This window comes from Carcharodon carcharias, chromosome 9 (assembly GCF_017639515.1).
Source record: "Carcharodon carcharias isolate sCarCar2 chromosome 9, sCarCar2.pri, whole genome shotgun sequence".
In the NCBI taxonomy this organism is placed as follows: domain Eukaryota; kingdom Metazoa; phylum Chordata; class Chondrichthyes; order Lamniformes; family Lamnidae; genus Carcharodon; species Carcharodon carcharias.
This window is the reverse complement of record NC_054475.1, coordinates 152,840,762-152,854,548: the sequence shown is the minus strand read 5'-3', so window position 1 is coordinate 152,854,548 and position 13,787 is coordinate 152,840,762. Positions and strand designations below refer to the sequence as shown.

Below are 13,787 nucleotides of genomic sequence, written 5' to 3'. Positions count from 1 at the left end.
GGCTTCAAGTTAGAGAGATGAACACTGCAGGAAGCAGATTCAAAAACAGTATAAAGGCTTGTGAGAAGCCAGAAGATCCAAAGAGACAGGCGAAAGTTTGTAACTCTTTGCTATGGGCATGCGAAGCAGTGGTGTACTGTTGATGGCTGAGTTGGTGAGAGAGGGTGCATGGAAGACAGCTTGATGCATGTGGTGACCCAGGGGAGAGGAACATTGGAAGGATAGTTCTAAACCCTGGAGCTGGACACTTGCGGAAGGCATCTGGGGGAAAGTGTTGGTTTTGGAGAAGATTCCAAAATAAGTTCTTGGAGAGTAGAGATTGGAAACCCTTGTGTGAAAGACAGAGTGCACTGAGACTAGTTGGCTCACAGTGTGACAAGCATCTGGGGGGAGTTGAGGAGAGACCCATAGAATCTGGTTGAAGTGGTATCTGTCACTTGGTTTCAGAGTGTGATGTGTCTGTCCACAAGTCACCTATTAGTTTACATGGACTATATACTTACTGTGAATATTAGCGTATACCTTAGCTTTTGTAACTTGTGTTATCCTTTCAAATCTGTATATACCTATAAAGGTATAGTTGTGGGTGAAAGGGTATTGTAATATAATTAATCTTTTCTTGTTTATTAAATGTTTTATTACTTTGTTAAAAGTTCATCAGCTGACTTCTGTGACTCTGTTCAGTAGCTACTCTCCACAAATCTAAGTAAAAAAATAAAAGTTAGGGTTTATCTAGCTGGGTTCCAACCTGGGATCAGGCTTGTCCAGTAGTAACATCAGCTGGAATCATAACAAGGGGCAGTTGAAGGTCTCTTGGGGGTGAGGGGGTGGTCTCTGTATTCCACTGTATAATAGGGTTCAAGATAGAGAGGGTTAATGTCTACATGGGGCATAGGCACATCCACCTCAATCGACTCTGTGGGTAACACAGGGATATCCACCACAATCATTATATAGTCAAGGATTGGAGAGGAAGGCCTAAGAGGTATTGGAGGGACGGAAACCTAAAGAATGTGATCCTCCAGGATGATGGGAGGGATTTCCGTGCTCTCAAAGGATTCAAGCTGGTCTGGTAGTAAGATCCCAGCACCGCCATCTTGCAGCCTGAAGCAATGGCGCAGAACAAAATTAAACCGAGGAAAATCTGGTGAGAGCTCTGGTGGCCATTTGGAGGTGTGGTGCACTGCACTTGGTGACCGAATAAAGGGGCACCCAACTGAACTGTGTATTCCCGAATGAGGAGAGATGCACAGCTAGACATGTTAGGAGCCTTTCAATGATAATGCAGGGAATCAGGAGTGTGAAGCAATGAAGCAGATTCATGCGAGACAAATCCCGAATAGTGGTACTGATCAATCTCCTTGCATTAACCCCTTTTCCCAAATGTGGAAATTGCCCAGAGTGATATTGAGGTCAGGAGCAATTGGGCGACTGTCAACCTCCAGATGTGTGTTAAAGGCAGGAGCTCAGAATTTTGGCACTGGCAGGTCCACAGATGAGAAGCCTCAGACCTCCATCAAGTAATCTTAGTTCCTCACTAAACATGAGCTGCCATGTGAATTCCAAAGAGTGTAGTATTAGAGTGCAGTGAATGAGGATCCTAGCGTCTGGGCTGAAAGCGGCACATCCAAGCGCCTGCCCAAAGCAATCTCCTCATGTAAAGGGGTGGTAAGGGGGGCAGGAGGAGGAGTACATTGAAACCTTTGTTATGCAGGCCAGGATCTTAGTGGCAAATAGGTGGTGGAACTGGAACCAAGCCCTTGAACACATAATCACTCACTAGTCATTGACAGAAATAGAGACTTTGTTGACTCGTGTCTTTTCTCATTAATCTTGTCAAGAGGAGATCTTTAGGAAGATGGAGGCTGGATTTATTACTGCCTGCATTATCGCTTACAGGCAGGAGGACCTTGCAACAGCGGTGCCAGGCTCGCCAAAGGGAGGAGCTTCACCCTCATGAGTAAGGGCCCAGTAGGGACCCCTCCTGATGCAGAGGATGAGGCTCAGAGAAACGTCCTGCGTAGATGGCTCTTGAGACCTAGGGTGTACAGAACTTGTATGTCCTTTCTACAGATGAGCGAGAGACAGTGTCACTGACACCTTTGCATGTCCAGAGATCTGGTGGCGCACATCTGCCACATTTTGCAGGAGTTAACAACACAGATACTGGGAGGACATCCATTGCCAGTGGCTCTGAAAGTCACTGCCGCTCTTAACTTCTATGTGAGTGGCTCTTCCCAGGGCTCCACTGATAATAATAAAGAGCACACTTCAGCTCCACTACATCTTCGCTCCTATTCCATTGCGCCCCTCAGCATTGTCTAAAGCAACCCTGTGCACTTCCAGGATATGGATAAAGGCCCCATTGACTACCAGACATCACCATTTGGATTTATTATCACTGACCTCCATGAGTATTTAGGTGAGGGGGCACTACGCAGAACATATGACACAGCTCTGCATCCCTACGTTGTGGCGTGAGCCTTGTGGCTGCAATATAGACAACTGTAAGGTGAGAAACACTGAAGGTTGTAGGTATGAGCGCTAGGACAATAATATGGCTGTGAGTTGCCAAGCTCCAGCACATTGAGGTGGGAAGGTGCTATTGGTGAGCTTAGCAGATGTACACTTGGAGAGTCGGCAAAGCGCTAGGCATACAGGAGTGCACACGAGTTCGGAGTGTGGGATCATGGATTGAAAAACCTGCCGCATGACAGAGAGTACATGGAGTTCCAAGATGTATGACCCCTCCCCATGCATCAGGACATCTCTCCTTGTACACTTCAGTCTCAAACTTATGAGATTCCTTCCACAAACACACTTTACATTAAGGAAGAGACATCATTGATATCAGAAATGATCTGAGAACGGGCACACGCTGTGGCGATATGAAAGCAGCCAACATCGACCAGAGGCACATGATAACAACATCTGTGATAAGTGGGAGAAGGGACAATGGTGTCACACCTGATTGGCAACAACATAGCTCATCATAAGGAGGAGGCATACACATAACAGGAAATATACAATGGGTGCGATTCTATTTACATTGGTGAAAACTATATATTTGTGGTTAACACCCATGCCACCATCGTGCTCCTAATATTTCTTAATTTTCCTAACCCTACCATTACATCTTGGTGCATCCCCGACGTCCACAGTAGAGGCAGAGGCAGCCTGCTGGCTGCTATGCCCAGTTGCCTATGATGACTATGGCAGGCATTCTCTGAACAGCCGAGACCTAGAGGACCCTGGCCTGCTTTGGGTATCCTGCCATGGGGAAGATGCACCCTCCTCAGCCTGTGGAGCTGGAGCTGATGACAGGAAGAGGGGATTGGGGTCATCTGGACATTCAGGGAGTCACTTGGGTGGATGCCCCTGGGGTGTCCAGCTGCTGCTCCTCATCCCTATGAGTGCTTGAATGTCTTCTTAGGAGAGGGGGCAGCTGGAGTGAGATGAGTTTTCCCCTCACCCCTCCCACTTCCTTGCATAGCCACTGATGGATGCCACCAATACCTACAGTGATGAAGTGCAGCTCCTAGCGCAGTGCAGGACCTATGTCCTGGACCAAAGTCTCCATGGCGGCCGCCAGCCTACCAGTGTTGACCTTGGTGTGTTAGCTTGTCGGCGCTATTACCTCAGACTGAATGCAGATGGACTCTTCCATCAAATGTTAAAATCTGAGGAATGCAGCTAATGTCCCTTCCTGATGTTCCTGTGATTGTTCCTGTGCGGCTCCACCAACTGAGTTAGGACCAAATCTGGAGGCTCATCATCTGACTCTGGATCTGACTCGGACTTAGCAAAATCCTAGCCCCCAGCAGTCCTCAGAGTGCTGCCTACCTTGAATGTGCCTGCCTCCTCTTGGTGTGGACCAGGTCCTGTGCTGTGCTCATCAGATTGTGACCCCAAGGTTGCTTTAGAACTAGGTCCCACTGAAATGTGTGTCTCTGTGCTGGTGGAGGGTATTGGTGAGTGCTGACGGTTCCTCTATGGTGCTATCCTCTGGTCCCTCATCTGAGGTGTCCTCACTGTTGGAGGTGAGGGCCTGGCTTCTTAATGCTCTCGAGTCCTTTCCAGAGGTGCCTATGAAAGGAAGTCAAGATAATTAGTGCATGACAGGCAACTGGAAGAAAGGACAATGCACTCACAGTATCATTGTCTAATTAGTGAGCTAGCACAGGGCCCTGACTTGAGAGACCACCATCGACCTCATGGTTGCCACAGGCACAGCCCTGGTCCTCTCCAGCCAGCATACTCTTCATAAGGAGTGAGGGCCTTAATTTCTGCCACTCCACCCCCTGATCTGGGACCTCTCCCTCCCTTTGTGTGCGAGCTTGTTCTGCACAAAGATGAGTGTAGGGTGTGAGCAGGACACATGCCAAGGTAGATGATATGGATGCCTGCCTTATGTGGATGGTGTCATGTATGGGATGAGGACGTGAGGTACACAGGATATGAGCCCAGATGGAGATGTGAGGGTATGTGTGGGAGAGTGAGTGGTGGAATGGATGAGATCATTCATCCTCTTTCTGCACTGACTGGCTGACCTCTTCAATGTGACGTTAGCACTGACTGCCGGTGCCACTGCCTCCCAAGTCACAGTGGTGAGATCGATGGGCCTCCTCTGGCCATGATGGGGTAGAAGACATCCTGGTGGGCCCTGAGGGTGTCCAGCAGTTGGCCCAGCGAAGCCTCACTAAATTTGGAGCAGCATGCTTCTTCACTTTGGGAGCCATGTCTTGCGTGGAGCAGTCCTGGGCTGCAGACATTGAGAAGGCTGTGCATGTGTGTGGATTAAATATGGTGCCCGGAGTGAAGATCCACTGAGATCACGGTAGGATGGGCCAATCAGAGGCCACCCGCCCATGATATGCCATGTTTTCTGCTGATGCATAATTATTGAGGCGGGAAGTGGACAATAGTGCGTGAAAACCCGCCATTGTGCTTGATGGGAAAAATGCCGCTTTTCAGGCCTGCCACCAACAGAAGGGAAAATCCAAGGTCTCTGTATCTGAACTCCAGCAGCATTCACAATAACAAAGATGAATTGTCAGCTGAAATAGAAATTCATACGTATGACCTGATATCCATTACAGAGACCTGGCTATAAATAAACAAAAGCTGGGACCTGAATATCCTGATGGTATGTGACATTCAGGAAGGACTGTAAACTGGGAAAAGGTGGAGGGCATTAGTACTGTAGTGAGAGATGACCTTAGTTCAAAGATCAAGACTTGAAATCAGTTTGGGTGCTGCTAAGAAATAACAAGGGGAAGAAAACATTGGCGGGAGTTGTTTATAGGCCACCAAACAGCAATGGTAATGTAAATCACAATATAAATCAGGAAATTAGAGGTGCATCTAACAAGGGAAATGCAATATTCATGAGGGATTTCAGTCTACATATAGACTGGATAAATCTAGTTCGTACTAAACTTGTGGAGGACAAATTCTTGGAATGTGTGCAAAATGGTTTTCTAGAGCTGTACATTGAGGAACCAACTAGGGAACAGGTTATTTTAGATCTAGTAAAGGGCTAATTAACAATCTTGTTGTAAAGGAGCCTTTAGGAAAGGTGTCCATAAAATGATAGAATTTTGCATTAAGTTTGAAAATGATGCAATCAATCAGAGACTATGGTCTGCAGGAGTTCCTCAGGCCCAATCATCTTCAGCTACTTCATCAATGACCTTCCTTCTGTCATAAGGTCAGAAGTGGAGATGTTCGCTGATGATTGCACCATTCGCGACTGCTCAGATACTGAAGCAGCCCATGTCCAAATGCAGCAAGACCTGGACAATATCCAGGCTTGGGTTGACAAGTGGCAATTAACATCTGTGGCACATAAGTATCAGATAATGACCATTTCCAACAAAAGATAATCCAACCATCGCTCCTTGATGTTCAATGGGATTACCATCACTGAATCCCCCACTATCAACATCCTGGGGGTTTACCATTGACCAGAAACTGAACTGGACTAGCTGTATAAATACTATGACTACAAGAGCAGGTTAGAGGCTAGGAATAGTGTGACGAGTAACTCAACTCCTGACTCCCCAAAGCCTGTCCTCCATCTACAAGGCACAGGTCAGGAGCGTGATGGAATACTCCTCACTCACCTGGATCATTCAAGAAGCTTGAACCATCCAGGACAAAGCAGTCCACTTGATTAATACCACATCCACAAACATTCACTCCCTCCACCACTGACGCACAATGGCAGCAGTGTGTACCATCTACAAAATGCACTGCAGGAATTCACCAAGGCTCCTTCGAAAGCACCTTCCAAAGTCATGACCACTACCATCTAGAAGAACAAGGGCAGCAGATAGATGGGAACACCACCACCTGGAAGTTCCCCTCCAAGTCATTCACCATTCTGACCTGGAAATATATCGCTGTTCCTTCACTGTCGCTGGGTCAAAATCCTGGAACTCCCTTCCTAACAGCACTGTGGGTGTACCTACACCGCATGGACTGCACCAGTTCAAGAAGGCAGCTCACTACCACCTTCTCAAGGGCAACTAGGGATGGGCAATAAATGGGATGGGCCCAGCCAGTGAAGCCCACATCCCGTGAATGAATGAAATGAATGAATAAAAAAAATTAAACAAAGGAAACTATGAAGGTATGAAAGGGGAATTGGCTATGGTAGATTGAAAAACTATGTTAAAAAGTATGATGGTAGACAGGCAATAATTAACATTTAAAGAACCAATACATCGTTTACAACAAAAATACATTCCTTTAATGCACAAGAACCCAGGAAGGGCTAATGAAAGAAATCAAGATTGCATTAGGTCAAAGGAAGAGGTACATAAAGTTGCCAAAAAAAATAGTGAGCCTGAGAATTGGGAGCATTTTAGAATTCAGCACAGGAGGACCAAGAAGATTAAAAAGGGAAAATAGAATATGAGGATAAACTAGCGAGAAACATAAAGACAGACTGTAAAAGCTTCTATCAGTATATAAAATGGAAATGATTAGCAGAAGCAAATGTGGGTCCATTACAAGTGGAGTCAAGGGAATTTATAATGGGGAATAAGGAAATGGCAGAGAAACTAAACAAATACTTCGGCGGAATCATCCCAGATTTGCACTAAGTGCCAGTTGCAGGCAGGAAAAAGAAAGTTTTACCCGCTGGCCGCAATGGTAGCTTCTCACACCGTATCGTCCCAATCCTGCCTCATTAATCATGCATTCCCGGGAAACATACCATTTCAACGGCGGGGTGGGGGGGGCTCTCATTCGCCCACCACGTTGTCACCTCACTGTTTCCTCACGCCGGCTCCCATATTTAAAGTGCAGCTGCACGCGCACCTCTCAGTGCTTCCAGCCCACAACCTCTGCACAGAAGACATGGCCTCATAAGTCAAGAAGACTGCAGCCCCCGATTCACGTCCCTGGAATGCCTTTTGGACAGTGTGAGGCTGCAGGAGGGGCAGCAACATCACCAAACTGGCTTGGGAGGCAGTGGCAGCGGTGGTCAGTGCCAAAGCCCTGCAAAAGAGCTGAAAAAGGATGAATGATCTCCTCCGTTCTGCCAGGGTAAGTCACTCTTCTCATCACTCTCAACTCACACACTCACAAATCCATCACACAGGGCTCTCGCTCACTACCAGTTCAAGGGACATCATCATTCACTCTCTCACACACACTTCACTGTCCTCATCCCGTCCATGGGACCACTCAAAGCCCATGCATGCCAGACATTCTAATCATCTGGCCTGGCAGGCATCCTGCTTACACTCTCTCCATCAGTCTTCATGCAGGACAAGCTGGCACATAACAAGGGGAAGAGGTCACAGACTGATGGAGGAATGCCTGAAATAACAGACTTTGAAAACAGAGCCATCCAGCTGGCTGGCGAGGATCTGGACCGGTCCTGTCTTGACGGTGAGGTCAGCGGTGCTTAGCCAAGTGTGGACCCAACAGTGCAACATCCATCAGGCAAAGACAAAAGCTCCAGTCTGGCTGTACTTATTTGGAAAAATAGGGGACAACAATAAATAATCTTGCCCGAAGACTGGTTGGATTCCTCTGTCACAAACTCTTTGTTGAAATTGTGGTTGCTAACTCCGCTTCAAGTTATTCCTGAGGTATGATCGCCTGAAGTTTGCAAATATTATTGCAAGTATTGCATGCCGTGAGTGATGTATCCTGTTTCACAGGCCACTGCCATGTACTAATTACCTCCCCTTGCTTTCACAGGCACATCTGGGAATCAACCAAGGGGATCCAGGACCCAGGGCCATAGCTCAAACCCCGAAGATGCCTTGGATGAGGAACCTGCTGAAACCCCAATTGAAGACCCCTCACAGCGCTCACCCACACCCTCCACCGGTGCAGAGACATGCACCTCGGTGGGACTTAGTTCTAGCTTAGCCTCGGGGTCACAATCTGGTGAGCACATCGCACTGTCTGATCCACAGCCGGTAACAAGCACTTGCCAGGTTTTTGGCACTAGGAGGACTGCTGGAGACCAGAAATTTGTTGAGTCCGAATCAGATGATGAGCCTCTGGGCTCGGTCATACCTTAGTTGCTGGAGCTGCAAAGACAAGCTCGGGAACATCAGGAAGGGATGTCCGCTGTACTCCTCAGATTGCGAGGCATGATGAAGGAGTCCATCTGCCTTCAGTGCCGGCATGCCAATGTACCGGGATCAACACTGGTAGGATGGCAGCTGTCATGGAGACCTTGGTCCAGGATATTGGTCCTGCACTGCCGCATGGGCTGAACTCTATTGCTGACGCCATGGTTAGCCTCCAACAGTGTCAACGTGAAAGGGAAGCGGGCAGTTCGATCTCACTCCAACTTCCCCTTCTCATCAAGGAGTCAAACAGGGGCCCTCGAGCACCCATAGGGAGGAGGATCAGCAGGTGCACACTCCAGGGCCATTGACCCAGGTAACTCTGGAAGTGTCCGGCCCATTCAAAGCCCCTCTTCCTGTGACCTCCGCAGCTCCAGCTCCACAGGCTGTGGAGGGTGTCACTGCCACACAGCAGGACCTCGAAAGCAGGCCAGGACCTTCCTGGTCCGTCAAGGTCATCACAGACAGGGCGTCGCAGTCAGCAGACTGACTCCACCTCCGCTGTGGAGGTTGGGGGAGCACCAAGACGTAGGGAAGATTAAGAGGATGTAATTGTACAGCCTGGGCAGAGTGTTAATCGCTTGTACGTAATGCTCACTATTGTAAAGAAACTCCCAAGAATATCTCCTTGCCTATGGCTTTTTCAGGTCTGCCTTCAGGGAGCTTTCTGACAGTGCTTGCCTGTGCCCGGCAGCGGTGAGCTTTTCAGCGTGTGTTTCATGCTGGACGGCCGCTGACTGGCCTGTCAGAATGAAATTGTGGTTGGGGGCCGATCACAGTCGGGGGCCCGTTTCTCGGCTGTTCCCGAACTCACTGACCACACGCGCCCACCAGAGGTAAAATTCAGGCCCATGTTTAGCAAACCCATTGGAGTATTTTGAGGATGTAACTCGCGTAATAGGTAAGGGGGAACCAATGGATGTGGTATATTTAAATTTTCAGAAAGCATTTGATAAGGTCCCACACAAGAGGTTAGTAAACGATATTAGAGCACGTGGAGTTGGGGATAACATACTGGCACGTATTGAGAACTCTCTCTCCCTCAACCCCCTCACACTCTCCCTCAACCCCCTCACACTCTCCCTCAACCCCCTCACACTCTCCCTCAACCCCACACACTGTCCCTCCCTCACAGAATCACAGAATCACAGTGCAGAAGAGGCCCTTTGGCCCATCGAGTCTGTACCAACATGTGAGAAACACCTGACCTACCTACCTAATCCCATTTACCAGCACTTGGCGCATAGCCTCTAAACCTCACACTCTCTCTCCCTCCAGCCCCTCACACTCTCTCTCCCCGAGCCCCTCACACTCTCTCTCCCTCCAGCCCCTCACACTCTCTCTCCCTCCAGCCCCTCACACTCTCTCTCCCCCAAGCCCCTCACATTCTCTCTCCCTCCAGCCCCTCACACTCTCTCTCCCTCCAGCCCCTCACACTCTCTCTCCCTCCAGCCCCTCACACTCTCTCTCCCTCCAGCCCCTCACACTCTCTCTCCCTCCAGCCCCTCACACTCTCTCTCCCCCGAGCCCCTCACACTCTCTCTCCCTCCAGCCCCTCACACTCTCTCTCCCTCCAGCCCCTCACATTCTCTCTCCCTCCAGCCCCTCACATTCTCTCTCCCTCCAGCCCCTCACACTCTCTCTCCCCCCAGCCCTTCGCACTCTCTCTCCCCCCAGCCCCTCACACTCTCTCTCCCTCCAGCCCCTCACACTCTCTCTCCCCCCAGCCCCTCACACTCTCTCTCCCCCCAGCCCCTCACACTCTCTCTCCCTCCAGCCCCTCACACTCTCTCTCCCTCCAGCCCCTCACACTCTCTCTCCCTCCAGCCCCTCACACTCTCTCTCCCCCAAGTCCCTCACACTCTCTCTCCCTCCAGCCCCTCACACTCTCTCTCCCCCCTGCCAGCCCCTCACACTCTCTCTCCCCCGAGCCCCTCACACTCTCTCTCCCTCCAGCCCCTCACACTCTCTCTCCCCCGAGCCCCTCACACTCTCTCTCCCTCCAGCCCCTCACACTCTCTCTCCCCCGAGCCCCTCACACTCTCTCTCCCTCCAGCCCCTCACACTCTCTCTCCCTCCAGCCCCTCACACTCTCTCTCCCTCCAGCCCCTCACACTCACTCTCCCCCCAGCCCCTCACACTCTCTCTCCCTCCAGCCCCTCACACTCTCTCTCCCTCCAGCCCCTCACACTCTCTCTCCCTCCAGCCCCTCACACTCTCTCTCCCCCCAGCCCCTCACACTCTCTCTCCCTCCAGCCCCTCACACTCTCTCTCCCTCCAGCCCCTCACACTCTCTCTCCCTCCAGCCCCTCACACTCTCTCTCCCCCGAGCCCCTCACACTCTCTCTCCCTCCAGCCCCTCACACTCTCTCTCCCCCGAGCCCCTCACACTCTCTCTCCCCCCAGCCCCTCACATTCTCTCTCCCTCCTGCCAGCCCTTCGCACTCTCTCTCCCTCCAGCCCCTCACACTCTCTCTCCCTCCAGCCCCTCACACTCTCTCTCCCCCCAGCCCCTCACACTCTCTCTCCCTCCAGCCCCTCACACTCTCTCTCCCTCCAGCCCCTCACACTCTCTCTCCCTCCAGCCCCTCACACTCTCTCTCCCTCCAGCCCCTCACACTCTCTCTCTCACAGAGTCTCCAATCACTCACTCACTCAGACGATCCCTCGCCAAGACCCCGCTCCTCCGGTTCCCTCGCCAAGACCCCGCTCCTCCAGCTACCGCGCCAAGACCCCGCTCCTCCGGCTCCCTCGCCTGGACCCCGCTCCTCCAGCTACCGCGCCAAGACCCCGCTCCTCCGGCTACCGCGCCAAGACCCCGCTCCTCCGGTTCCCTCGCCAAGACCCCGCTCCTCCAGCTACCGCGCCAAGACCCCGCTCCTCCGGCTCCCTCGACAAGACCCCGCTCCTCCGGTTCCCTCGCCAAGACCCCGCTCCTCCAGCTACCGCGCCAAGACCCCGCTCCTCCGGCTACCGCGCCAAGACCCCGCTCCTCCGGCTCCCTCGCCAAGACCCCGCTCCTCCGGCTCCCTCGCCAAGACCCCGCTCCTCCAGCTACCGCGCCAAGACCCCGCTCCTCCGGCTCCCTCGCCAAGACCCCGCTCCTCCAGCTACCGCGCCAAGACCCCGCTCCTCCGGCTCCCTCGACAAGACCCCGCTCCTCCGGCTCCCTCGCCTGGACCCCGCTCCTCCAGCTACCGCGCCAAGACCCCGCTCCTCCAGCTACCGTGCCAAGACCCCGCTCCTCCGGCTCCCTCGCCTGGACCCCGCTCCTCCAGCTACCGCGCCAAGACCCCGCTCCTCCGGCTCCCTCGACAAGACCCCGCTCCTCCAGCTACCGCGCCAAGACCCCGCTCCTCCGGCTCCCTCGCCTGGACCCTGAGACTTATCTTCAAAACTTACTTTCCCACTCTTTGCTTCTCATCCAATCACAGGCTGGTTTCTCCCTGCATTTACTACTGATACAAATGCAGGGAGGAACCAGCCAGTGATTGGATGAGCAACTTTAAAGCATTTTTCAAATATAAGTCACTTGAATGTCCAAGAAGTTTTGTGGGCCGCATTAAGTTAGGCAAACCTGTCTTAAATAGAATGTGCCAGAGCGATGCCCCTGTGTACTCCAGCAGCACTACACCACGGATTTCTACATATTAAAAATATCAATGGATACAGGGATAGTGCAGGGAAATGGTGTTGAAGTAAAAGATCAGCCATGATCTCACTGAATGGCACAGCGCGCCTGAATGACCAACTCCTGCTCCTTTTTCTTCTGTTCTTATGGTCTCCACGAACAGAGCATTATCCCTTTAACCAAGCTTTCCTGCCTTAGTGACTAGTCCTGCAAACCCTAGAGATCATATTACACAAAAGTAATGTTATTAAAAAAATATTAGTACAGCAAGGGTGCTGGAATTTACCTGACTTCCACATACACCAACATTTCCCAATAACAAATGCAACCAGGTGCCAAACAACCTGACGAGCAAGATTATAACTCCCCCCCCACCGACCTCCCCACTCGCCAATGCAACTGAAGGATCACATTGCTACATAAAGCATAAATTGTGTAAAACTGTTTCACTTTTATTGTACTTTTAACCTGTCGCGCGAGATGGATGGGTGCAGGAAGTCTTGGAACTGAGGATGGGTGATCTCAGCCTTTGCGATCCCTGCTACTCGCATGTGACTTCTGCTGTGGGATATGGCTGTGGGCACCTCCTCAATGCACCCAGAAACTAAAATCTATGTCGGCCACTTCTGCAGTGGAGCCCCAGTTTACACCTGTCCCATTAGAAATTTTTAGGACCTTAATGTGTAATTGTTGACGTGCATCCTTCCCCAAACCGGGAATTTTGGGTCTCGGTCTAGGAATGCCTTGGAAAGAATGTTGACATGGCCGTGGGCTGCAACCATGGATTTAAGATGGAAAGCTAAGGGTAGGAATTTTTGGAAATCAGCTGCAAATACTCGAAGTGAACCGACATCTATTTTGCAGGGCCAATTGGTGTCCCCCTCTGGTGTCTGGAGTGTTAATTGCATAAATTAGGGTTAAATGTATAGAGGTTGGAGGAAAGCACTTAGGATAATTACTTGTGCACATATAAAGAGACAGTCACTCCCGTCTGAACTGAACCCCTGCTTGGATGGAATTTCACATGGGTCCCACATCCCTACACCTCCCTTGGGAGCTGGATCCCCACAAGGCCTCATGGAAATGCCCTCCATACCGTCTTGTTCGGCGCGGAGGGGCTTCCTGTAAGGGCTGCTGTCGCACATCTTCCGCCTCTTTGCCCTTGCCCACCGCCTGGACACGTCTTGGCGTGCCATGTTGCCTTCCTGTGGCGGCGGTCCCCAGTGGAGGGCTCTGTATGCGTGAGCGTAGGTTGCGTTGGTTCATGGGCTCCCAGGATACTGGCGGATTTTGCGGTCCTGTGGAGTCCGTGGCCATGTTTATGTCGGGTATTTTAGGCTGCACCCCCTGTGCGGTTATTTGAAAAACCTTTTACTTCTGTTTTGCTTGCACTTCAGCCCCACGCTCCTGATCTACGGGCATCCAGTGGGGGGGGGTGGGGGGGGGGGAGTGGGTCAGGGGGCGGGGGGGTGGAGGAGGACCTCCTCGTGATAAAAGGAAAAAACTGCGGATGCTGGAAATCCAAAACAAAAACAAAAATATCTGGAAAAACTCAGCAG

The 13,787-nt window shown here is 51.1% G+C and overlaps 1 protein-coding gene across 1 annotated transcript; it reads left to right on the top strand.

Moving 5' to 3' along the window:
- Positions 1 to 4,960: 4,960 nt before the first annotated feature.
- On the top strand, positions 4,961 to 11,979 carry LOC121282488 (extensin-like). The gene is made up of 2 exons (XM_041196190.1): positions 4,961 to 5,076; positions 11,301 to 11,979. Exons 1-2 carry the CDS (start codon positions 4,961 to 4,963, stop codon positions 11,977 to 11,979), a joined length of 795 nt encoding a protein of 264 aa, XP_041052124.1.
- The last annotated feature ends 1,808 nt before the right edge of the window (positions 11,980 to 13,787 follow it).